At 38.3% G+C, this 27,194-nt stretch overlaps 1 protein-coding gene across 2 annotated transcripts in view; it reads right to left on the bottom strand.

Moving 5' to 3' along the window:
• DARS1 (aspartyl-tRNA synthetase 1) overlaps positions 1–26,244 on the bottom strand; it is a 36,727-nt gene extending 10,483 nt beyond the window's left edge. Inside the window, exons 1-7 of one of the 2 annotated variants that reach the window (XM_071746459.1) lie at positions 26,070–26,244; positions 24,868–24,925; positions 18,832–18,924; positions 13,860–13,962; positions 7,158–7,260; positions 5,855–5,935; positions 5,363–5,422 (exon numbers count right to left, since the gene is read on the bottom strand). In XM_071746459.1, the coding sequence (XP_071602560.1) occupies positions 5,363–5,422; positions 5,855–5,935; positions 7,158–7,260; positions 13,860–13,962; positions 18,832–18,924; positions 24,868–24,925; positions 26,070–26,174 (603 nt within the window). In that variant the 5' untranslated portion in view covers positions 26,175–26,244. The remainder of the gene's footprint in view (positions 1–5,362; positions 5,423–5,854; positions 5,936–7,157; positions 7,261–13,859; positions 13,963–18,831; positions 18,925–24,867; positions 24,926–26,069) is intronic. The other variant, XM_071746460.1, reaches the window with a different exon arrangement.
• Positions 26,245–27,194: the final 950 nt, after the last annotated feature.

The following is a 27,194-nucleotide window of genomic DNA, read 5'->3' as shown; positions in this document are numbered from 1 at the left end:
GCAGCCAAATCCGCAGATCTGAACACTGATGCTTTTATTCAACTGCAGTCCAAGGAAAGAACAAGCAGCAATTCTCCATACCTCAAATTAGATCTGTCAAGACCACTCTTCTTTCTACCAAAAGTAGCTGAGTTTCAGTGCCCATTCATTCAGAGACTGCCAACATGGATAAATGTTGAGAATTTGTGATACTGCAGTCTCCTTGTAAGAATTAAATAGACCAACAAGACATCTGAGATAAGCTCCTACAGAACTGCAGATGTCAATGTGGTGAGGAATCAAATGGATGACCTCAAAAGTTTTAGGTGCAGCTCCAACTTTCCAATATTCTGAAGGTGATTCTGTATCTACACATGGAGCAAAACTTTGCAGATTTTGCCATGTGTTTCTTTTCTTGTAGTGTTTACTCTCATACGAACTATTCCACATGCATATTAACAAACTATCTTATCTGAAACTAGGGCTAAGGCAGTAAATATTCCTTCAAGGGTTAAGAAGAAACAGAAATAAACTTATGCCACGGAATTGCTGCTGTAGTTAACAGCACTAAGGTTTTAACTTGGCCTGCAGAGTTGATTATACAGGAAAACTCATTATTTTTAGTAATCTCCTTTGTTACAGACAGCAGAAAAAACATTTAGTTAAAAATGCTGAAATATGAGTTTTGGTCATAACCTCAGCCTCATTTCACCTGTGTTTATCATTTAAGTGCCACAAAGGAAATTATTAGTAATAATAGAACAGAATGGATAAGCAAGATTACAAAATCAATTATCACTTTCCATCAGCACAGGCTGTAGTGTTAGAATCATAGCCACGGAAGTGGCCAGCAAGCAATAAATGTGTTTCAGTAGAACTGAGGGCAGTTAAAACCTCCAGTGATTGTATCTCAGAGAGGTGAGAGTAAGGCTCAGACTGAGAAGCTGTGAACATTTCTTTTTAGTCTTGTGTCACCTGCAGACTTTGTTCCACTCTCACCTCAGCTATGCTTTTGTTTGCCTGCAGTAAGCTCCAGTCTTGCATCATGAACAATCACTAAGTACATAAAGTAGGATGAATAGGTAAAATAATGTTATCTATTTTCATTTAAGTAATATAAATTATTTTGAATAATGTAAATTTTGCCATTCTTCTGCTATGTATATGAGAAATAGAGGGTTTGATATGAAATAGGATTTAGGTGTCTGAAGTAAAATTTTATTTAAATTTCTATATTACTTACAAAGTAAGAAGATATAAACATGAAATTTGTTGCCTAAACGACTGATATTGTGTTATGCCTTCACTACCTGCCTATAATAGAATCACTGCCTATAATAGAAGAAACTGTACATCTGCTTGCTCATTACAGCTGGAATTCAGTCAGGAAAAACACAGCTTTTGCAATAAGAACATTGACACATTGAATGAAACAAAATGAAATTAAGCTTGAAGTAATCAAGTATTTAGAAAAAAAACTGCATTAAGATCAGTGTACAGCTAGATTATCATGTAACATAGTCTGACATCCATAAACTACTAGAGGTACAGTTTAAGGTTTATGCTCTACCCTAAGCAGTTTAAACAGGATAATATTGACCCTATGCTTTGGTCTCAATGACCTGTGCATGAGCAAACACAATTACAGACTGCAAAATGCATATAATTGAAGTCAAAATTGACCAGATACTGTTCAGATAAAAAACCCTGCTGGAAGTCAAAAACAAGCCAGAGCAAGGACATCTGTCAGGTCCATCATTAAAAATGGAAGAACCTGAATGGGTTCTATGACAAATCATAATGAAATTTGGTTTCTTTAGGTGTTTTTACAGATGTAGGAAATCTACACATCACTGAACACTTCAATTAAAATTAAGAACAGCAGAAAAGATTATAAAGGGGTTTAAAAAGGTTTAAAAACACAATCAGGGCTCCTATTTGCCTTTTTTAAGTGTTTCAATAAGAGCAACAGTGAATCAAACATCTCTAGAATCAACTGGTTTGAATTTCATTAAGCTGTTATGAAAAATAGAGACTTTAGTCAACGGTGGTTTCCTCATGGTTCATCTAGTCATGTGAAAGAAAATCTGGTCTATACAAGAACTTTTCTTTCTTCCTCAGCTCTCCTGTCCCTACATCCATAGTTTTTCTGCTCCACAAGTATGTGATCTGTATTTTATGAGTTAACCCATCAGGACAAGATTTATTCCTCCTCAAACATCATTCCTTGGAAAGAATTTTTAAAACCTCTCCAGCCTAAATAACAACGATATTCCTGTATAAATCAGAAAAACAACTACAGCAACAGCCTGGGACCTTAGCATTTAAGTACTTCCCCCATTCCTAACCTCAAAAAATTTACCAGAGGCCTCTGGAAGATCTTTGTCAGAAGACCAAATGCAAGACTGCTGAAAATACAGCCCACTACTGAACTGAGTCCATTTTCACATGTTCACAATAGTGGAAGTCTTGCAACCTTTGTAGAATACTTTGCATATTACATCTCCATTAATGTAGTTAATTGCACTCCTAGCCTGATAATCAAACTCTCCTTCATATACTCAGGATCTGGATGGAGTGATGCCATTTTTGGAAATCCAGTCCACGGATTAATTCATGCAAGAAATGAGTTTCACAGCTCCACTTAATCATGACTTGGCCCTGTCCAGAGAACCCATTACCTTATCACTACAAAACAAAACAAAACAAAAAACTACTTAACTACTTCAAAGATTGTATTTAAATGGACAGAAATACTTTCTATTCCATATTAAGAACTTTTTAAAGCCAACATCGAGGTGTTTAGTTTGTTAAAGCTTTCTCAAAAAATAGTATCTCTCTTTGATGTTTGATGACCTCCTTCCTTAGAAAACTGGGGCACTGAAGAAACCAGAACTAGACGGTACACACACCTGTGGTGGAACTTCCTCCTATACTTGTAGGAACAGACCATCACAGCACCTCTGTTAGAATTATGCTGTTAGCATTTCTTCCATGCTGCCCATGGTTTGGTTTTCCTAGAAAGAACAGTGACTGACAATGGTTTCAGATATCTCTCTGAACTTTTAAGACAAAATGTCTTTTAATTCTCCTTAGAACTTGCCTACTCACATGCAGTGCATTTGAAACACCAGGGGTTCTCTGAAATCCTTCTGGCACTACAGCTCCAGTGTATGCAAACAAATCACTGAAAATCAGTAACTTATTTTGGGGATTTTAAATTTTTTTTTTTTTTTTTAAGTGATTTTGAAGGACAAACTGCCTTCAGGTCCCTGCACTTGTGATTCCACCACATACACTACTTAGGATACGCACACACATAAAAGTGCATGTATTCTCCTTGGATTTCTCCTTTCTCCATAAACATCTTCACTGCTTATTCAGCCCTCCCTTTAAAAAAATCAGTTCACAGTAAAACATAATTATTTAGTATCTTCTTTTGCATAAGCAAAGCTCCTTCAGAACAAACAATGCAAACTTATGAATAGGCATAAGCCTACTCTTCCGAAATAATCTGCTTTTGTTCTGAAACAAATAATGAAGAGCACAACACAAGAGACACAGAAATGTGACACAGTCAGAGACAGAAACTTTTCCTACGTGCAGGAGGAAGACAAGATTGATATGTAAGCCTAATCAAAGGGAAGCTGTGGCCAGGTTACATGCTGCCACAGGTGCATGCAGAGGCTGAGACATAAGGTGCTGAAGTACATAGATTTGGCATTTCATCCTCCCACCAGTTTCATAAAATGTTAGCCTGTATTCCAATTCAGCATGAAATAGCTGTTTAGCACCACACCATGGCAGCTGTGGGAGCTAAGGAGAAAAATAGTTTCTGCAGAAGGCAGTTAAGGTTCAGACCTCAAAACAAGGTGCCAAATAGTGCTGAATAAATGGTCTATTGAGAGTGTTTGGGACATAGAAGTTAGAAAAGGCTACAGCAGCATCCACTTTGCTCACCAGCAGAATACTGACAACTGATGTTCCATTACTCTACTGGCAGAGAAGAGTCCTGCTTGATTACTGAATGTGCACAGGAATGGAAGAATTTTAGCCCACCTTTTTCTGTTCAATATCTTGATGTTATTCTGGCATTAAAGCCTTCCTTCTTTTTCCATTACTATATACCCTCTTAGGTTTTACTCTGCAGATGCCCTCATCTGAACTACAGGATACTTTCATGCCATTATTTTCAGCTAGTATTTTTTACTTGTTATTTCCCTTTGTATTACTTGTCTGTTCTCTTTGGAGTTCCTGGCTCTTTCCAGTTTACCATATAGGTGTGTAATTAATGTAATAGATTTTCTTAAGTTTCTCTGGAGTGCTGTTTGGTATGTTTCTTCAACACCAGAATTTCAAGTAAAACTTGCACTTTGAGCACCCCAGAGATCTTCTCTCAACTGAGTACACTGCCTTACCACTACCATAAGCTGATGATCCTTTAAGTGTTTTTCACTTTCAACCATTAGTATAGAATTCTTTTCATCAATGGACTAATTTAAGACACAGGTTAAGAGAACAGTATGATGAGATACTAAGTATCCTGAAAAGTGATCACAGATTGAAGTTGCTCACTATTATATGTAAGGTCAAATGAAAAGCAATTCACTTTGGGCCAAGTGAAATGATTTGCACAAGTAGTTTAAGTTGCTGAAATAAGACCAGATGTTGAAATGCTTTAAGCATCTCAGTGACAGAGCTTTTCAAAATTTTCCAATATAGAACTGATTTTTTAATTTCCCAGGTCCATAGATATATTTACTGAGAAACTGCTATTACCAAAACTTTAAAGGCAGTCCTAGACATACAATAAAAATGAGGTGAGCACACTCTTTATGCAATAGAGAGCCAAATATGAGAAATAAGTGTTTCAGGAAACAAAAATTAAAAAAAAAGAAGTGGTGTGGCAAGAACAAAGAGAATGAGACTGCTATCAAGGCCTTGTACATTTTCACTTACTAGACATGCATGACAGTATCTCAATTACACATTAAATTCAGCTTCTATCTTATGCTTCAAAACTGAGCTGTTGCTACATTTTTTGTGTATCAAAGACTACGTTTGAAAAGAAATGTCTCTAAATTGTCCTTATTGAGTCACCTTTGACTTCTGTAAATAAAACCCTCAGATGTACACGGCCATGTGCCAAATCCTAAACGGTCACCTTTATAAACTACTGATGTGTTCTTTGGTTAATGTCAGCAAAGGTGAACATGTAGGATTTAAAAAACATGTATTTTCACAGTGCCACTCAAAAAGAGAAAAATACGTTGTTTATTTTTCCTCTGGCCAACCATACATTTCCATCAAATCCATGACTTTGGATTAGAAACATGAAGAAAAAACACTTGCAGGCAAGCATGAAACACAGCACATTCCTTACCCTCAGATCAATGACTCTGTTGTCCAGTCTTGTATCTTGGTTTACAGTAGCTCTTCCATCCTAAGGAGTTGTGCAAAGATACATAATGAATACAAATACCTATCTAAAAACAACAAATACATCAAAACAAAACAAATGGAGAAAAACATACCTAGGCTAAAAGCCAAAGGCTACTTCTAAGTTCAGTAGAATTTCTAGATCATTCTAAAAGAACATACAGCATGTTGGCAGCTTAAGGTCACAGGGAGAACCCATCTAAAGGATCCAGAAGACACAAACATACAACACTGCAAACCCTCTGGGTCTTGACCTTCTACTGCAGTTTAGCAGATATCAAAGCTGTCATTTCCAACACAGGTCTGGATAACATAAAGGACGTAAAATACAAGCCTAACAAACCCCTAGAATCACTCCATGAAGTTGCCTGGCTTTCATAATTTTTTTTTTAATTACAAAGACAACAAAAAGTATTTGAGAATGCAAAATTTTTACCTCCTCTCCTTCCACTTCTGGCCGAACAGCATCATCCAGCTGTAGGGGCAGTCGGGGTTCAGCTAAACTGATCACATAGATCTGAAATTGAAAAGGAACAGAAATAGCATGAGAATCAGCTCAAAAGGAGGTGTGATTTACAAAAGAGTATTTCTGGCATAGACTTGAAACAGTGTTTGCATAGGCTGTTAGCTGTAAGACTCTGATTTTGTTCAAATACTTGAGATACATGACTGCATCCTCATGACATTACTGGAAGTGCTTAGTTCTTATTTTCCTTTTGAAGATCAAAAATACATTTTTTTTCTCCTGGGAAACATTAAGTTGAGCAAGTACACACTGCCTGAGGGACAGTCCTATTTGCAGGAATGCCAGGTCTGAAACTGTTAGACTTCAGAGAGTTTTAGGTTCTGATTCCAGCAAGATCATCCTATTCTTCTCATTGTTAATGTATTATTTTACTTATCTCATTATGTATGAGCCATTTCCATTTGAAAATTTATGAGATACCTAAAATACAAACAGAGAATGAAAACACCTTGCCTTACTGTGTAGGCAGAGATGCAGTGAATTCAATTCATTTTTCATTCAGAAAAACCAAGCATATGATAATTTTCACGTATATTAAGACATATTTCAAAATTTGCAGATTTTCTCCAATGCTGTTAGTTAAACTTAACCTTGTGGCTATAATAACCATTATACTGAAGGTGACTGTGTTTCACTCTTTGGTTGAAAACTTTCTTAAGGAAAGGATATTACACAATGGATTAAATATGCTTTCTATTTAAACAACTTTAAAAGTTGCACTTCCTCCAACTCTACGGTGCAAGCTACAGGAATTTTAGATTTCAAGAGTTTCCATACTGTTAAACCAGTGTTAAACTTTTGCTGAGTTATGTATTCCACCCCATTGTACTAAGAGGAAGATTGTAACTTTCTGATAAAGATGACTTTATCAGACTTGCACTTAGAAAGAGGCAGACTTTTAATTACAGTATTTTCTATAGTTCAGAATCAAAACTAGAATTACAAGCATTCCTAGTCAAATCATTCTACTGAGATACTTTATCTTACTTGGTAATGTAATTCAAATGGCAGATTAATATAGGAAATTCTTCAAAACCAGAAATGTTTCATGTTTATGTATGATACACTGAAATTTGTAGTTTCAAGCAGTTAATTTTCTGGTAAGGGACTGCTTACTGACAATGTTTATGTATGTGGATAGACACACAGACTAGACAGACAGCCTAGACACTGTCTCACAATTAACCAGTGCTCAATTTGCTCAAAAATTTACCCTTTGAACATGAAGCTCAACATCTTGCTGAGTACAACCTCCAATTTTCTGATGTGCTTTCCTCACAACGCCTTCTACATCCACAATGCTCTCTTTGTTGATGCTGTCAATAAAGATAGGATAGGGTGCTTATTAAATTTCACTGCACATTGCACCAGACCCACTACTCAGCTCTAATTCCAGTGTATGGACTGCTGGAACAACAAAACATATGTAAGGATTTGTCAAGTTACTTATTAGATACATAATAACTGGGTAATGAATGAGTTGGCTAAAATATTCCTAGCCATAATAAATTGGAACCGAGATAGAAGACCTGGGAGGGAAAGAATTATGATTAAGCTTAGTGGTCTCCAGCTCTTTATGTGTGTATACATAAACTGACAAGTTGCATAGTTCTTATTCTAGGCCACACTGGCTCTTGTACGTGTTAGGTGATGAAACTATTTGAAAGATGTGTCTCAACCAGGAGAACAACAAACTCAAAGGAAGTCCTAGATCTGGAGGGCAAAACCAAAATTGACTGAGCTTGTTTAAACTACATGACTTGTTGCTGAAAGATACAAGATGCTTCTAAGTCATTTCCCTATGACAGGGGACATCTTAATAGCTCTCCACTAGCAGTCACTAATAGTACACTAAAACACTATGTAACATCTTGAAAGCCTTCCAAAATTATGATACAAATTATGCATGCTATAGGCAAACAGTTACAAAAGCCTCAAGAGTCACAGGTGAGAAAAGAACTTGTATAAGCAGTTACAGGTAATTAAGGTACTAGACTTCATTATTTTCCACAGATAATCTTAGCCCTACTCAAGATATAGTTTTGCTGTCTTTCTAACCTGCTTAAAAACTGCCCAATATCAGAAAGTATTTCATTCCTTTTTATGAAAAATGTTACAATTAACTCCATCCCTTTCCCCTCTCAGGTCTTCTTGAGAAGACTGGAGAGCACTTTCTTTGCATCGCTTGACCACATTAGCCCTTAGCAGGGAAGTAGCAGGCTCACAATTTAACTGCAAATAATAAGAGATGAGCAAGGATGTCATCAGCCAAACCACCCACTACTGAGCTCAGTAAAGCAAAGAGCAATTAACAATCTTCAGGTTTACCAGGTTGGCTTTTTTTTTTTTTTAAGCAAGACCCCTCTCCGTGGCCCAAAAAAACCTATCCACAAAACCCAAACAGCTAAGTTGGAGGGTGGTGAAGTCAAGTTTTATCTTTGCAGAAGCTGTTACTGAGGGGCTGTAGCCCAGGTTAAAGTATAAGGACAGAGCACAAGCAAGTACAAGCTACTGCTGATGATACCCATAGTCCTAATCACCTGCATCTGCATCAGTTTATCCAGCAACACCAGCAGTAAGTCAGTCTAATAGCTATGAATAAAATCTAGGTATTCTAGCCCTGCAGTATTCTTGTACAGCTTCAGTAAAATCACATGAGAAACTTACTGTGGTTAAGCGGTTTCTCTTTAGAAATACCTATGTTTGCAGTAAGTCATTCTCTGACATTTTAAAAATAGGATTTACCCAGCTAAACAATTAAGTTTATCTTTTTAGTTGACGAGGGAAATTTAGCTTTCTTGTCTGATGAAGCCTGAGTGGTGTGACCCAGAAGCAGCAGGATCATATTGCCAACTATGACTGCTTGCTTGCCCAGCTTTCTACTATTCCTGATGAATCCTCATGAATTCTAAGAAAAACCAGATGGATCTCTGGTCCACCCTAGGCAAAGGTTTTAATGTTGTTACAAAGCTGAGCTGAACTTTAACTTATGCAATAGAATTTTAAGCAGAAATTATCAGTTGTTTTTTTTTAAAAACTAATTAGATGCAAAGACAGATGACACTGTTATCTTTTTAAACTTAAAGAAGCTATTTTAGTAATAGTCATGAAGTACAGTGCTAAAAAAATTCCTCTGTATAGCAAACTGCTTCTTTATATGTAATGTTCCTTCCAAAAAATCAAGACTATGATTACTAAAATGTCCACTAGATGCCTTATGTCCCTCTTAATTATCTGCATCTCTATTAGCCAAGACTTTCTCTTTTAACCACAGGATTGCATTATTGCCATCTGTATGACAACATCTTTAATCAACAGCTTTGTGTTGCAAGCTGCACCCCATGTGGGCCTTACAATCACCATTTTCTTGCTCAGAAGTCTGAAAAATTGGAACAAACTATACAGTTATAGACTTTAAATAGAAAAAGTCTTACTTAATAGAAACATTCATACTTGTACAGACACTTTGTTTTTTCCTCAACTGTTTTCTGTAAGCAGACTGTATAAATTATTATATTAATAAATCAATAAATCTAAAAACATTGTCATAAACATAATAATCTATGCACTACCTGAATGTCAGTAAAAACTGAAGGCAACAGAGTTTACTTAGAAAAAATTCTGATTCTCTTAATTCTAAGAATATAATAGTTTTCTATACTAACATTCTAACACCTAGATGAACCTAGATATCTTCTAGGAGAAAAAAAAGAGCCTGTCTTATTTTAAAGATTAGAAGTAACAAAATCCACTACCCATTTTAATTATTTTCAATTAAAATAAAAAAAATCCACTCATATTTCCCTTCAAATTTACCAAGCTTCACCATCTGCTCACTGCATCTTGTCATACCTTTGTATCTGCAAAGGACTTTGCCTTGGCAGAAAATCTTCTTGCCTAGGTACCATCAAGCTGGGATTTAAATTACTCTTTTTTTGTGGATAGAATAGAGTTTTCTTTAGTCCCACAGGAAGGCAGATTTGCCTGACTGCACATTATTTCATCTTGCAGCTTCACTATCACCCTTTTCCAGTTGGACATATATTCAGACACAAAAGTGGGCAAAATATTCCAGAAATGGTCTCATGAGTGGCATATATTAACAGCATTTTATTAATCTTTTTCAAAACTCAAGATCAAGAGATCTCCTGGCACAGTAGGTAAGAGAAAAGCATGGACTCCTGTTGAGTCAGTTATCTATCATGGTCTCACATTTCTCAGCACTTACTTTCCTATGTATTAATACTGAGCACACAAAAAATCAGAACTAATTATCACAAAGGTGCAAATTAATACCAAAGAATATCAAAGTGATCACTATAAATGAACCGTGGTTACTCCTAGCCCCTAGTTTATCAGTCATTCTGATTCCTGTGTCAACAGCAAACTCGACAGTTGCATTCTGACTTTTCCTTCCAGATCACTGATATAAAAATTAAACAGAAATGGAAAAAGAAAATATTTCTGCAATATCCACCAGTTTTGCTGGTATTACCAATTTATCTAGCAGAGGAACTTACATTTATTTTCTACATTGTGAAGTATTTTCACAATGGTTTACCAATTTGTTTCTATTTTTTTTTAGTATTTTGAATCTGTTTTCTGCATTTTCTTTCTCTTGCCTACTACCAAGAACCATCAAGTTACCCTCTGAGTGAGGGCACATTGTTTGGGCAGCTAAATTAGAATCTGTTGACCACCTCTCCCAACTGCTACATCACACCATGTGGCTATGGTAGCAGGGGGTGAAAAGGCTCAATGTTGATATAAAATAAAATGAGAAAGAAAACCAAAACCAACCACACCCAATACTTCATGGAAAAAAGCAGATTGATAAATTACTAACTGCACCACTTGGCACCTCTGCTGGCTGAAAAAGACAATTAACTCTTTCTTTTATGCATCATCCCTAACAGGACTTGGATGAAGGGTTTTTTCTGATGAAAGAGGTAAGAACTCCACAGATGCCAACCTAATATTTTGACTGGCTCTGTGCTGTTGGCTCTGTATGTTTTGAAACCTGAAATAGAAACATTTCATAAACTCACAGATACTTCTTTATATAACTGAGTTAAACCAATATGAAGTATCTTTCACTAAAAAACTTCACATCCTTATGATAATGGAGATTATTATTACACAAATGTTGCTAGACCACAAAAGGTTATGAAAGTTTTCTGTTTCCATGTGCCAATATCTAAAAGAGGAACTGGTTTTCTTATTATGAAAATTTGTACAAAAAAAGCTCATGATTTAATCACTTATCCTTAAAAATTGAAAACAGACAATGTCACCAGCTATTTTAAGGAAAGTTTTGGACTCATTATCAAAAGATGAGGAAGTAGCATATGAAAAGTAAAGTTTATCTACTACCAGTGAAAAAGCTTAAAAAATTAATTAAAATGAAAGGTATTTAATATGTTTTGTATTTCCTCATGCAATGTGAAGGAAACAAGAGGAGATGATGAAAAAAGACACTGGCAGAGACACACTATGGTTATTTTTAGACATCTAAGACCAGCCTCATCTGCCAGGAATAATGGGATCATTACACACCAGGTGAAAACTAGGAGGAAAGTGAGTAAAGGCAGATGCAGTTGCTGTGCCTCAGGTCCTATTGACAGAGTGACAAGGGAAAAAGAGGCAGCTGTAGTGCTGGCATCAGTCAAAATTGCAGAAGACAAAACACCAGAAAAAGTCCTTTAATAAAATAGATTTGTTGGTGGGAAGGAATTGTGAGATGTGCACTAATGGTGTTACAAAAAATGAAGAAAAAAAAACCCGAAAACCCTCAAAAGGAAATTCAGAAGCAGAGGAAGTTCTATCATTCAAAGAACATAATGTTAATAAGGATATAAACAAAGATGTAAAAAAATCATGCTATAAATTAGGGAGGCTGAAGTATCAAGATTTAGCTAGCAAATGTTATCACAAAAAGGAAGAGCTTTACAAGTCAAAACACACTGCAAACACTCTAAGCCTGGCTACTCAGAGGAAATCAGGCCTTTCAAATCAAAAAAAGTGTAGACATACCAGGGAGATGGGAAGAGCCTCAGGATGAGGTTACATCTGATCTTACAGCTCAGTGCTGCCAGCAGAGAAAGCTTTGCTCTGACATTGGGTTTGTGTGGCAAGGTGTTGGTTTTAGTTCTCATTACTCAACTCTGATTTGACTGGTAACAAATTAAACTAATTTCCACAAGTCAAGACTGTTTTGCTTGTAATGGTAACTGGTGAGTGATCTCACTGTCTCTATCTCAACTCATGAACTTCGTTATATTTTCTCTTCCTTTTCCAGCTGAGAAGGGGTCAGCACCTGAAGTCCTGTCAGGGTTAACCCATCAGAGCCTTCTACTCTTTCTAGATACCCTTTTCCACCATTTACCACTCTCTGTCAGCTCTAGACAACCATGACCTGGTTTAAATAACTAAACTTTACAGAAAACTGTAAAAAAAGATTAGTCAATAGAAGAAGAAGAAAAAAAAAAGCAACAGGGAGCTTACATATGGCAGAATCAGTACATGAAAGAAAAAGATCAACTTCTGTCTAATAAACTTCTAAATACTGATCTCTAGCATTCATGAAACATAAATTCAGTTGTAGAGCCATGAAGAAAACTGAAAGAGAAATGCTGAGAACTGGGGAATAGGAGAGTGAGCATCACAACTATAAAAACTGTTCCACCGCTCTGTAGGGCAAGTTCATCAAGAATACAGGCAGACTGTTGGTAGGTTTGGAGGGAGATGAATTGGGTAAGAAGCAGATTATACACTTAATTCTTTTCAAAGGCTCTGTAGAGAACAAACTATTTCATGAAGGAAGAGAACACTTCACTTTGGCTCCTAAACACCTGTAAACAGCATGCTTCACACTGGCACTGCCAACACTAAGCACAGCCAAACAAACACTGCTGGTTCTGTTGTACCATTGCCTTGAACCTCATCGGCAGAAGCATTATCCCAACCTTCTTAACTTGGCTTCTGAAACTCCATGCTACAATGAATCCCTCCCCTCCCTGACATATTGAAGGTTGAAGGCTGTAGAACTTTTGCAGCTAATTAGAGGGGCTCCCTTCCCAGGCACCAGAGTAGTGCCAAGAACCACACAGAAGCAACTCAAGTGCCACATGTTAAATGTATTATTGCACTAAATTGATACACATTTCTATTTGTGAACAAGTAGATATACATGATTATATTTTACTATAAAAACGCCTTTGTCATCCAAGCATATTTAGTACTGGACAACCTGAAAGCACAATCTTGAGGTAAGTAGCAAGGGAAGGTAATTTTTTGTCTTTAAGAAAAAAAACAAACAACTGAATTTAAATTGCTGCAACAAGCACTTGTTTAATTGGCAAGCCTAACTACTAACCACCCCCCAAATAAATTTAAAAAGTCACTGAAAATACCTCATTAAGCATTCTAGTGCAAATAAGTTGTAAGAATTATCAGTTCAGGGCACAGAAGCTACTACATTTCCTCAGCTGTGTAAGCCACTTGCAATATGGAACTTCTTCACATCAGCTCTAGTTATAAAATGTAATAATGCACTGCACATCTTGTAGAAGAAAAACCCTGAACATGTGCAGACCCACACAAACACCACACACAAAATGAAGTGTCCCAGTAAGCTCAGCTTGCCAGACTTTTTGTCAGCCAGCTTGAAAGTAAATGTAGGCTGTCTACGGCAAGAGAATGCTGCTTCAGCAGTTCAGAATGAATTTCAAGCCTGTTCTCTATTTTATCTTTTGTCAGTAATGTATTCAAACGCAATAGTGAGCTGACAATTTAAATAACTACATTTTAAAACAAACGAAGCATTGATGTTAATGTGTGAAAATGGTCCCAACCCCTGGGAGTCCTGGTTCCCACCATTGTTTACTCTGACAACAGGATATAATTGCTTACTTACTTGGCAGCAAACTTTACCATCTGCTTGCTTGCATGCTGTCCCACAGCCACAAGAGCCTGGATATTAAACTGCTGCTGACGCAGGACTAAGAAACACTGCTTCCCTGAATACAAAGAAAAACAACACAGGTGTATTAAGGCCAAGTTACTCGAGGTCTTTGTGAATGAGAAAAAATGCTTTACTACTTTAAGATTATGCCGAGATTTTAAGGTTGGGGGTTGTGGCTCTCTCTCTCTCTCCCTCTCCCTCTCCCCCTCCCCTGCCCTGCCCTCAAGTAGCTACATCAAACTTGTCAGCTCTGGTACACCCAACATTGCTGTAAATCAAATAATTCTGCCTTACAGTTGTAAACATGTGAATGGGCATTTTCTAAAAATACCATTAAGTTTTCCAAGATAATGAACATCTTGACAAAACAAACACTAGGAAGTGCAACTTTTAAAATATTTATTGTTTTTCAACTGCAAGAAGTAAATTATACTTTTTCCTTGTTGCTTTCTTCACTACTTCAAGCTTACATTATTCTAAAAGAAGTTTTTTCTCATCTTCTCAAATTAAAGCTGTGGAGTTCACTGCACAAAGCCCCTCTGAGAGAAAAAGGCTTGATTTTGCACCACAGAGACTAAATCAACAATGTTCATTCTATAAAACACCACACATTCAGGAGGAAGGGGAACAAAAGGAGTATTGATTCCAATGAATGACAAGAACCTAAAAGACCCAAGTAAAAATTCCTTTAAGAGCAATTTATTCATTAACAGCTTAGGGAAAAAGAAGTTAATGGGAATTGATAATAATTTACAAAAAATATAATGCACTTTGATGACTTTTAAAATGGGTATTTCCAAGTAAACAAAACTCTTTCTAATCTGTTTAGGTGACAGTTACAGTCATTTCATATTTCTCCTCACATTTCTCATAATCATCTACTACTTAACTTAGACTTAAAGCAAATATGGTGATTTTAAATGCTTCTTCCCCAGAGAGAGAAATTAACAACAAAAACATCATTGTTGGACCAGCATCTGATAAAATGCATCAATATAATTTTAATTCCAACTTCTGACTCATTATAACGTTCCCATCAAATGGTGAGAATAGGAAGCCAGAAGCTTTGTCACAGATAGCTATTTCCCAGTTATTGTTGACTGAGACTACAAAACATTACAATCTATATATATCTAACTTGAACACTAATACTAAAAAGCCAGTTCCAGTTTTAATTTGCAATTATGTAAATAGCATTCCTGACACATAGCTGCAGATAATTTAAACAATACATTTGACACACAATCTGATGGGGAAAAAAGCAAACATCTTAAACTAGTATAAAATATTATTAAAAATTAACATTATATTTATTGGAGATAACTAACCTTGTCCTATGATTGTGATTTCAGAAAGGCAATAAAATTAATTCCATATTTCCAGAAAACTGAGTACAGATATTTCTGAATTCCAGAGGCTGCAATATCCAAGTAAAGAAGCTATTATGGTATGGATTTACATATTTCTTGCAGGCAAGCATTCAGCCACAGATTTAAATTATAAGAGCACAGGCTTCAGAAGTCAAATAGAGTCTTCAGTGGTATCTGTGCCTGTGTTTCAGATCCAGCAAGTCAACAAATGAAGTAACTCTTCCATATGCTAAGTTTCTTTGGCTAAGCCAGGCATATCTTTGACATTTCAATGTTTTTTACTTACAATGTAGTTTGATACAGTATTTCCAGAAAACAGCATTTGTCTCCATGATTTCAGTCACAAATAATTCAGAAAAATATGATTAAAGTTTCAACAATGATGCATAAGTTGCTTAACCATAAAATACATAGTTGAAGACAGCTACACTGTCGCTCAACTGGTAAATACTAAAGGAGGAGGTAGTGAAATAAATGGAGGGATCTGCTGTCACAAGTCAGAAGCAAAAGTTTGGAAGTTATACTTAGTTCCAAACACTAGAAATCTGATCAACATCTGCACCATGAAAGGCCTCAAATCTTTTTGTCATGAGTAACAGTAGTTGTTTTTATGAGGAAAGAGGATGTTTTGTAGAATATAACCATTTCTAATCACACAAAGATAAGTGATCAAACAAACCTCACTGACAGGACTAGTTAAAATATCACAGTTACTAAGATTGTAAGAGGAAACAGAACTTTTCCCAAAAGAGCCAAAGGCATGCAAAATAAAGCATCAAAAAGGCAAGTCACAATAAAATCTAGTTCATGATTAGATGTCTTCCCAGATCAAGAGAGGGAAAAAAAGAAGCTTCAGACTGAGAAAAAAAAATGGAATTATTGGATGTTTTCCCTGTATTTCAGAATAGCTACATGGCATTTAAGTGAAAATTTTAAGACCAAATTTACTCACATTGAACAGTGAACTACTCTACATTTCTATAAAACAAAGCAATACTGTATCCCACAGGAATGCCTAAAAGATGAAAAATTTGGTTAAAAAAGTCTGACTTGGCTAATGCAGGGAACTCTCAGTAACAGAACAAATAAAAGACACCACAAAAGAATCCCATCAAAAGTAAGCATGCAAAATCAAACAGGGTTCAATTTCCTTTCTTGGATATAAGTACCAAAGGACACTGAAGAGAGAGTAAAAAAATGTTTGGTCATATAAAATAATACTTTGCCAGTTACAGACACCTGCCAGCAAAGAGAAAACCTTATATGGTTTATTATAAAATTTGGGCCACTATTTAAACTGCTCTCTGTGGTACTCTTATTTTCAGCCATATTATTTTGATGTTTTATAAACCTTTACATACATAAAGCAAACTCACCTTCAGGTCTAATATACTGTGCAACTCCCAGCTGCCTGGCTGGGAGACTGATTTCTCAACTGCTTTTCAACAACAAATGTGATCAGTGGCTTAGGCTGGCTTTAAAATATGGCCAGAAATAACATTTAGTCAATCTATGATAAAAACCACAGGGCCCCAAGCACTTTAATTTAATATAACCCACAGGAATTCCCAACACCCCATTCTTTACACATCCTTCAGTTAATTTCCATCAAGCTTCATGAGTGGCTTACTATAAGAAACAGCTGGATTCAGCAGTTGCTCACACTAATTTATTTTTTTTTTGGTCAGAATCAGACAGGGTTAAATAAAGGATATGCTGGTTATTTAGAAGTCAAATTTGAGCTTCTGGGAAAAACTGAAGCTATATTTGTATAAGATTTTCCTGTTTCCTACAAGGCTTTCCTTTCCATAATGGTAGGAATAGCACCATGATGTGTGTGGGAAAGGCTAGTATTACTTCTTGCTCTTAAACATTTGCTTTTCTTGTAAGGTTCTTTCCCCCAAAGCTTAAGTAAACAAGCATATGACATTCCCTAGCAGCATCCCCTGAATGTCAGAATTGTCCTGTGTTGTCAGACCAAGAGAGAACAAGAAGCGCAACCAATAAATTCAGGACACTTCAGGCTCATCATCAGCTCCTTTTGCTCTCATTCTTCAGGTTGTGTTAGAGAGGTAGGAAAATAAACACTGTTTTTCATGAAAAACAATAGACTTTCCTGAGGTCAAAGGTGAAGGATAACAAGCAGCTTCTTGTAAGTTAATATTGCCATGTCACATACATATTACTGTGATTGAATACATATACCATCAAGGCAGTGTGTATAAATGCAATACAGACAGTAATAAACAGCCACTGAACTTCACATGATTTTAAATGTCTGCATATACACCTGTCTATAATATATTCTGTTAATAGTCTGAACTCTTCCTACAACTGCAAAAGAAACAGCCATGAGGATACTCTTTCTTGCATACTGTTAGTAACATTTAAATGAGATGGTGCCTCCTTTATAACAACTTCAAGCTGTAATGACCAACACTTCCACAGCTTTTGAGGTTGACAATTTCTACACACAGCAAAAAGAAACTTCCATGTAAGCCCACACTGCAGAACTACTGAGGAAACCAGAGGACTTCCTACATTTAAAGATTCTAATACAAGATAACATGTATATTTTATGTATATATTTACATGCAGTTCCTTCTTGTAACTCATGGCAGCACAGACACATTAAGAGGGACATTTTTTAAGAAAGACTCAAGAAGATAAATTACTCTGGTGTCTGTGACAATATTCTCTACTGGATTGCCCTTAATTTGCACTAATCCCAAATCTAAGACTTCTGTTAAGCTTCATTTGTGGAGATAATTTCTTTATGCTCTTTTCTTTCAACTCGGGTGAAGGTATGGTATGTACATCTCACTACAGAGCTGCCACACATCACTGAAACCACTCCAATAGTTGTCAGATCTGATGTCAACTGAAAAGGCCAAGGCCTATTTAAGTTTGCATATGGCAAACTGATTTCCAAGAGAATTCATTCCAGGGAAACAGGGCTGTCAGAAAGCCAAGTATGGCAGCCCATGCTATTGAGAACCTCTAGAAGAATATTCCCTTTTTTTGGCTAAAGAAAGTTGATGTTTCTTATTTTAAGTTCAAACTAATATAATCGGATATTGGTAACTGAAAGTAAAAATTCTGAAATTTTAACATAGATTTTTATTTCAAATAAAAGATATAGTGAAATTATTCATACATAGAAGAATAAATATTGTCTGACAACTGGCACATTTATAATAAAGTACATTTTACAGCAGAAGCTTGTAAATATTTTATCTACAATAGTTAACTCCCTAAAGCAGAATGGCTGTAATACTTAAAAAATCTAATTATTTATAATTGTCCACACATTATTTAGTAATAATGATAAAAACAAAATTTACTTTTACTACAATGTAATTAATAGTTAATACCCCATTCCCAACCAGCTATAAACAAAATGTCCTTTTTCCCTCTTGGGAAAAGAGAAGTGGAAAAGAGAGAAAATAACCACTCTGAGCACTCAGTGGGTGTACACTCAATAACCAGATGGCAAAATTTTCTTGTATGCAGGACAAGTCTAACAGGTCATGAAAATATTGGAGGCTTCTCACCTTTAGCTCTGCTTGTGTGAATTCTGCCACGAACCCAAACCACTTCATCAGCCTTCTCCACTGTTAAGTCTTTTATTCGAATCAAAACTCTACCTGAATTAAAGAAAAACATCCACATTTTAAAATGGTTTTGGTTTTTTTGAAGTAAAACTTTTTTACTTTAAACTCCAAGTAAACTTTCTACCATCGATAAATTTTGTAATAAATCAAAACCATTACTTTTTATTATCTACTGAGTAACAGCTGTACTGAAAACACACAAGATCCTATTTCCTTTCTCAGTGACTTGTACTTGATCAAGTAGTTTTAAATTGTTCAAGGTTACTGTTTGACTTATATAGCAGGGTCAAAATTCACTACAGCAAAAGCACAGTTCATGGGTGGTAGAACCCAGCATGACTACACTATTTTTGATAGGACTTCACTACCTTGCACTTTATTACCTGCACTTATAGTCTGGTTTTTTACTAGCTAAGGGATGTCTGCAATGCATCCTGCAAGTCAGTATGTTGAAAAAGCCAAACAAAGGCTCAGAGGTGGCATGACTATTCTCTGTAAGGTATCCCAGTAAGATAATCATTGTTTAAAATAAAGAAGAGAAAAAAAACCCACACATGAATGTGCATTAGAAATGAAAAATTATTTATTTTTATCTTTCTATTTATTTATTTTTATAAAAACAATAGTCTTTTTGAACAACAAGAATGCAACTGTGCAAATCAGTAAAGTTTATTTTAAGGGAGAATCTCTGTGAGAACTTCATCAAGCACTGCCTATCACTGCAGGAGCCAGGATTCATAAGAAAGAACCCTTCAAATTCTATGTACCCAAGAAAGCTAATTAGAAATAGAAACACGTGGCTTAGAAAGGACAGATTTTGCATGTTAAAGGAATAAATAAAAATTGTCAAAGGAAATATTTTTAAATAAATCATGACTTCAAAAATTGTATACAACCATTATGAACTGCCAATAGCTGGATGCATATCACTATTCCCTGAAATGTACTGGTTTAATTGTATTTTTCCATAGATTTTTGGTCAAATGTATTTTGCATGGTTTCAAACATTTATTTCTTACAGCAGCTACAAATCTGTTAGAAGATAGATCTAGCATTGCAGAGAACCTCAACAGTTCCAAAGGATACACTTACTCATTTGTGGTTAAATACCGTGCTTATCAGACAAAAAAAATCCTCAAGGAAGATACTGATCCTTCTAAGTCTCTTCAAACTCTAGAAATTCTATGATTCCATTCAGTGATTTTATGATATGTAACAAAAGCAAATTCATTCTCTCTGCCTTTCATCATAGACTTCTCTCCCTTGTTTCAAATACACATCTACTATTGACTTTTCCCACCACAACTTTACCAAAGTTTGCCTACCCCAGGGTTACCATCTGCCATTCTGGACTTCTTCCCTCTCTCTGAATACTGGTGACAGTTTGCCCTGCAAGCCTATTATTCTGCACTGGAAATTTTAGGGGGTTTAAATAATTTATTAGCTGACAGACAGGGTATGTAGTTTTTTCTTCAGAGACAGACATCAAAACCAGAAAAGAATAGTGCATAGAGACATGTGATAGGAAATTGATTCAAATATATTAATAATGTGTGTGTGTGTACATACATCATGCACTAGAGAAGGGAGAAAGGGAAATAAAGATGTTATCACCTGCCAACAACTTCTGATGTTCAAACTTTTATCAGTACTGCAGGAAGCACACAACCAGCACAACCCATAAGCTTTACTATTTCTAAGAGTTTGATACTCAGTTAAAATTACCTCAGTCACCTTAAAACTGTATTAGAAACTTATTAGAAACATTTTCCAGGCACAAGCATAAAGACAGAATGAGGTGTAATCTTTTTTATGGATCCTTAGTGCTTCAGAAAACATCTGCATTAGATAAATATTTTAAGTTTCTTTGGGATACACAATGGTTGGTTCATGTTTCAAGGCTAAACAAGGCACCTTTAACACAAAAACGTTGATACGGTATGAATTATTAAAAACTAGTCCACCTTTCATAAAAAGAATAAAACAATACCCAAAAAGATACATCATAAACTCATTTTTCCAGCAGCAGATCACTGACTCTCAGTATGACTGAGGTTGGAAGAGATGTCTGGAGGTAATCTGGTCCAAGCCCAAGCAGGGCCAGCTACAGACAGTTGTCCAAGACTGTGTTCTGACAGCTTTTTAGTATGTCCACAGAGACTCCACAATCTCCTGGGCAACCTGTGTCAGTGCCTGGTAACCCTCATTGTAAAAAATGTTTCCTGATGTTCAGCGGGAGCCTCCTGTGTTTCTGTTTGTGCCCATTGCCTCTGCTCCTGTCAGTGTGTGCCATTGCAAAGAGATAGATGGAGAAACTGTCATGCTGCTTTGTTTGCCTCCTTCAACACTTCCCAAACATAGTCATCTCCTCTCATTTCTGAGATGCCAGAAGGTCCACCCTTGTTAATGTAAGACAGCATATGTCACTTGTGTTCTCTGGTCCAACCAACCTATGGTAACTCAAATCTTTCTCCTTTATTTTCATTTCACTTGGAATTAATTTGTCTCACCTTTAGGGTCCCTCACACCACACTCTTCAGACTACCACTTACTTGTTCTTTTAGAAATGGGATCTATGCTTGGATTTTCTGCTTTCTTGACAATAAAGACTTACATGCAACTGAATAATGCACTAATAAAAAGCTTTAAATTGTACTACAGTTGCAGTGAATACAAGGGAGAACAGATTTAAAACAAGTTCAAACAAAAGAGTAAGCCTGAAATTACACTTCCAGCCTCCATTAAATATTCATGCTATCTCACCTTTGTTGTCATTTTGAATCATGTTTAAGGGGAAACTATTTTTTTCATTTCCTTCACGTATAGCACAATCTCTTCTTTTCAACACAATAAATATCCTTATCTTTCTCTCAGAACTCTAATCACTTTTAATTATGAGAGGATAGGATAAAAACTCAAAAAAGCTGTGTGGATTATACAAGACAAAATCACTTTTCTACCCCCAGACCTCCATTCCCTGCTTGTCACATCAGCCTGTTTTTGAAGTCATTTATCTTCCATCATGGAGTTTTGAACAGTATGATCAATATTACTGCCACCTCTGTGAAGAGACAGCATCTTTACAACGTTGGTTTAATTTGAGAAAGACAAGTTAATAAAAAAAACCCTGAAAGCCAAAAGCAGTAAAAGATGAAAGCAGCTTCCAGGAAGAGGAGATGGAAGTAATGGGGCTGAAGGGAGAAAAAGGGAAAGGCAAATGGAGTTTTACTGGCAATCATAGTCCCTTAAGCAGGCAAGAAGGACTTAAAAGACATGATGTAAAAAGAAGTGAGAACACCAGCTAGGCAGGGCAGCCAGTGTTCGCAGAAGAAAGACTGAAGTGGGCCAAGAAGGAAGGTGCAGGTGTGTGTGAGATCAGCAGAAGATGGTGGAACATCCATGCAACAACTTTGTGACCATGTGAAGAGTTTTTTAATTTGCCTGCAGAGGAACACAAATCTGTGGGTACAGCAAAAAAAGCCTATGCCTTTTAAAGGGAGAATAATTTGTTATGATCATTCTAAGCTAACATCCCACAACCAGCTGGTGTTGTCAGGACAGTGCAGCTACTAAAACAAAACTAAAAGCAGGAGTGTTGCAGATGTCCAACAGAGCTCCTACCCACCCACCTTTGTGCTGCCTGGACTGTCTGCTGGGTCCAGCAAGCAGACGGTCTGTGGATCTGCAGGTCATCCCACAATTCATTATTCTGACTTAGACATGGCATGTACCCACACAGACTTCAGAAAAAAACAAAATTAATACAGTACAGACAGATGGGAACCTGCCCCAAACAGTAGGTACTCCAAGACACTCAGTGCAAGCAAAATACTTTGGGGAAAATCATATATATACACTGCTGATTCTGAGTGATGACTTCTCCCTCCTGTGAGTCCTTTGATGAAAGCTCTCCCTGGCAGGAACCACTGAATCTTTACATAAGAGGGCATTAATTTCAGGTAAGGGACTAGACTGATCATGAACTGTTTTATTATAAGCATTGTGGCTTTTACTGTAAACCTAATTTCGGACTTCTGGATAACCACTATCTAAAAAACAAAACAGCAGCAGTTTTGCAGTAGTATTTTAGGTCCCATGGACTCAAGCTTGCCTATACTTTGGCTGAGATTATTTTTCAAATGATGGTCAAGGATACAAGAGATCTAAACACAGCATTCAACCTTCTTTTGTATTTCCTGTAGCTTTTGCCATTTTCTTTCTCAACAGATTTTTTTTCTTCCACAATGTATTTATGAGTGTTTCTTTTAAACATGAGACAGTTGGCAGGGCAGACTCTCCATGAGAATACCACTTGATCCACCATCTCAATCTGTCAGCTTGGGTCTCATGCAGAATTGTTTGCTATGGGGCCTGAAACTGGCAGAGCAAACACAGCTTGTAGAAACTCCAGTGAGCCAAATGCCACTGCAAAAGAGTACAGGGAGAGGAGATCCACCAGGGGACTCTTTCAGCCTACAGTCAGCAGTGCAGGTTGATCAGTCAGATGCTCAGTTGGAGATGTTATCTTTTTCTTATTACACCTTTTAGGTTGCAACTGTACACCAACTGGTGGATTGTTATGTGCTTGCAGGTAACTATGGAATGGCTGTGTCCTGCACCTTCCAGCAGCCACTAGAGCCCTGGACAACTTCTTTCACATTGCTAAGCTGGATTATTATCATTTTGAAATGGATGAGCAGAAGACCCAGCATCAAGGAGACCACAGCTGCCAGCAGCTGGGCTGGCTTACACTCTAATTTCAACTTTAGTTCACTTTTAACAGCTAGTATGTATTTTCTTTAATAAGGACTGTTCATACAGTCTCTAGTGATTTTCTTGTCTTGTTACATTATTGACAGAATGTTCCTCTTCAGTTGATTTCAACCTGTAATTGCTTTTGTGCCTCCTCCTCTTCCCTACATTCTGCATTTCCCTTCCTAAGGTAATAAACCAAAACAACCACTCAGAGGAGACAAAAAAAAAACCCATCACCTAATCATAGATAATGTTCCTTCTCTTACATTTCACTATGAAGAAGTTACAAGAAGCCAGACTTCTACCTTTACTCACTCTGTTTCATGCACTGAACAACATGAAGATCAGTTATTTCTTGGGATACTGGCCTAGCAGACTGTTCTTCATCTGACAACTCTTCCTGAATTCCAATTTCCTATTAGTAGACAATGAGGATTTCCTGAATTCACAGTGGTGTGACTAATGAAAAACCCCATAAATATTAATACACATTCATGGATTTGGCTGTCACATGCAAAAGCAATGAAGGTTGCATAAGCAGGCAGATACCCCACTCAGAGAGTTGTTGCAGCAAGCTATGGCAGAACTTACTCCAAAGAAAAAAACCTTGCAATGCTGGACAGTATCAAAACCTGTCAAGCTGTGTAGGGTGTGGTCCAGGCAAGGGCAAAGACTGAAATTTCCCAATCTCTCTGGACCTGGATCAAATATCAAACCACACTCATGATTTTTTTTTCCTTTTATCTAAATAAGAATTTCCTGTGTTCCAACTTGTGTTCATGACCTCCTGTCCAGTTACCACACACCTTCAGGAGTCTGGCTTTATGTTCTCTACACCTTCCCATTAAGCAGCTTGAAAATGTAGTAAGTTTACCCCACAGCTTCATCTTCTCCAGGCTGAACAAGCCCAAGGCCCTCAGGCTCTCCTCAGAGATCCCATGCTCCGGTTCCTTGAGGAATTAGGTTGTTCTCCACTGAACTGGCTTCAAAATGTTAATGTCATCCTTGCACAGGAGAGCCCAAAACTGGACACAGCACTCCCAGTGCAGCCTCACGAGTGCCAAATGTATTCAAATAAAGGGAAAGAATGGCAGCAGGAGTTGAATTAAAAAGATGATTGCTCCAACAGTGCTGAAGATATTAAATATATAATTTTTTTTCTTCTTTCCACCCCCTCCCTCTTTTTCAATTTTTTTTTTGTTGTTGTTGTTTTTAACTGACCTGATTTCTCTTGGGACTGTATCATTGGTGACACTCCATATCTTTCTTTAGCATAATCCTAAAATGGAGGTGAAAAACATGTATCAAAGAAGCATACACAAACAGATGAGCAAAATCATTAGATTTCACAGGCAATACAAAACAAGATACACAAGTGAGAGAACAGTGCTCTGCAAGAAAAAACCCAACAGAAAGCATGCACTGGGATCATCTGCTATGCAGTACTTAGTGTGAACAAATTTATATAAAGCCTACTCCTGAAAAGATATTTGAATCCTATAGAAGTAGATCCACAGCTAAGTATTTCCTTCCCATACAGAGGCACACTAAAAAGTCCAGCAGACTGCACAGCATTACAACAGCCAAAGCAAGCTTGACTGGCTAGTAATATCTCTTAGACAATATATAGGGATTTTTTTTTCCATCAAAAAGATCACAATTCTGGTTTCCCAGCTAAGCCCACTCATTAAAAAAAAACAAACCCAAATATTTTATTCTAGTCAATATATTGATTTAAGTTCATTCCAATTACTTTATTTTAGAGGTGTTTTTATTTCTCTGCTTTCAATGAATTGTGGCCTGTGTGTAATCTTATGGAAGTCACCTATACTCAGAATTCCTTACTGCTGATGCATTTTTGGCCCTTTAACAGCAAGCAAGATTCACTTTATAACAAAACGAACGGATGCTCATTATTCAATTCTTATTTTCAATGCTGTTTTGCGATTTTCAAGTACAAGACAAGCACCTGCCAGCGCTGCCCCTGCATTAGTGGCCTGCTATGGAGCAGCACCCCATGTGTTTCTGTAGGGAAGCAGGGTAGGACAGGGCTGTGCTATTCTTCATGGCTCAGTCAGAGCCTCCTCCACCCGCCCCAGCGGAGATGAAGGCGGCTCCCGATCTCCAGAGGGGCCCAGGAGACGCCGTGTGACCGGAGAGGGGCTGAGCTCTTCAATGAGGCACGAACCGAACCGACCCCCACGAAAGGGGAGGCGAACAAGCACGGCAAAACCCAAACGCAGTTCTGCCTTCGGGCCCGACCTCCCCACCCCACCGGGGCCGGGGCCGCTGCCGCCTGTCCCCTCAGCGCCGGCCCCTCGGGCGGCTTCAACCCCGCGCTAGGCCGGACCCTGCCCCTTCCCCCCCAGCTCGGGACAGGGCAGCCTCGATGCCGCGCCCAACCCATCCTTGCGAAGACCCACATCGGCGGCCGCCACCGACTCTCCGTTCTCCTGGCGGCGATCCTGGCCCTGTCCGCGGCCGGCGGCACTCGGCATGGCGCTGCACCCGGAGCGCTCCCGCACCATCCCCCACCGCTCCTGCCCCTCCGCACCGCGCCGCTTCCGCGTACACCACTCTCGCGAGATCCGCCGCGCCGGCCCGCACTATCGCGAGATCTTCCAGCGGCCAACGGCTGGGGCGCGGGGCGGAGCGCGAGGTACCCTCCGCGCGGGGTCCCCGCCTCAGCCCGCTCAGGGCTGCTTCAGCCTAGCCTCAGACTCTCACAGCAGCCTTAGCACCTTCAGGGCCACCTTCGCCCCTTCAGAGGTGCCTCAGCTCTCGCACAGCCGTCTCGGCCCCCTCAGAGCCGCCTCGGCCTCCTCACAGCCACCTCAGCTCCCTGACAGCCGCTTCAGTCCCCTAGTCCCGCTTCGGCCTCGGCACAGCCACCTCAGCCTCTCACAGCCCCTTCAGTCCCTTCAGAACTGCCTTAGCCCCCTCACAGCCGCCTCAACCCCTCAGAGCTGCCTTGGTCTCCTCAGGGCTGCTTTGGTCTCCTCAGAGCCACCTCAGCCCCCTCACAGCCACCTCAGCCCCATCACAGCCTCCTGAGCCCCTCATAGCCACTTCAGCTCCCTCACAGCCGCCTCACTGCCGCCTCACTCTCTCAGAGCTACCCCCTCAGAGCCGCCTCTCCCACCGCGCCGTCCCGCTGCCCGCCCGGGAGCCCAGTCGGTCGGTGGTTCTCACGGGCAGGGGCACCTCAGCGCCTCCCTCCCGGCCCCGCTTCTGAGGGGAAAGCTGTAGTGCTGCCTGTTGGTCTCGGCCGCGGCTCTGAGGCTGGGCAGCGGGAGCTTTGGGTCCTCGCTTGCCGTGCTTCGGCACCCTGGCACGTTGTGACCTGAGGTAATGTGTTGGATCTGCGAGGTGGATAAGTAATGTTCCTCGGCTCGGCTTGGTAGCCGAGCCAAAGTGCACTTTGTTTTTATCTCTCCATTAAACTTGGCTTGCCAGTGCTTGCCCTGAAAGCAGAGCAGTCTCCTGTCCCGCTGCTAATCTCAGTGTTTATTATTAGTTAGCTAAAAAGGTCTGGTCGTATGGGGAGA

Source organism: Heliangelus exortis, chromosome 6 (genome assembly GCF_036169615.1).
Source record: "Heliangelus exortis chromosome 6, bHelExo1.hap1, whole genome shotgun sequence".
In the NCBI taxonomy this organism is placed as follows: Eukaryota; Metazoa; Chordata; class Aves; order Apodiformes; family Trochilidae; genus Heliangelus; species Heliangelus exortis.
Note: the sequence above shows the minus strand (reverse complement) of the source record. Positions and strands in the feature narration are given on the sequence as shown.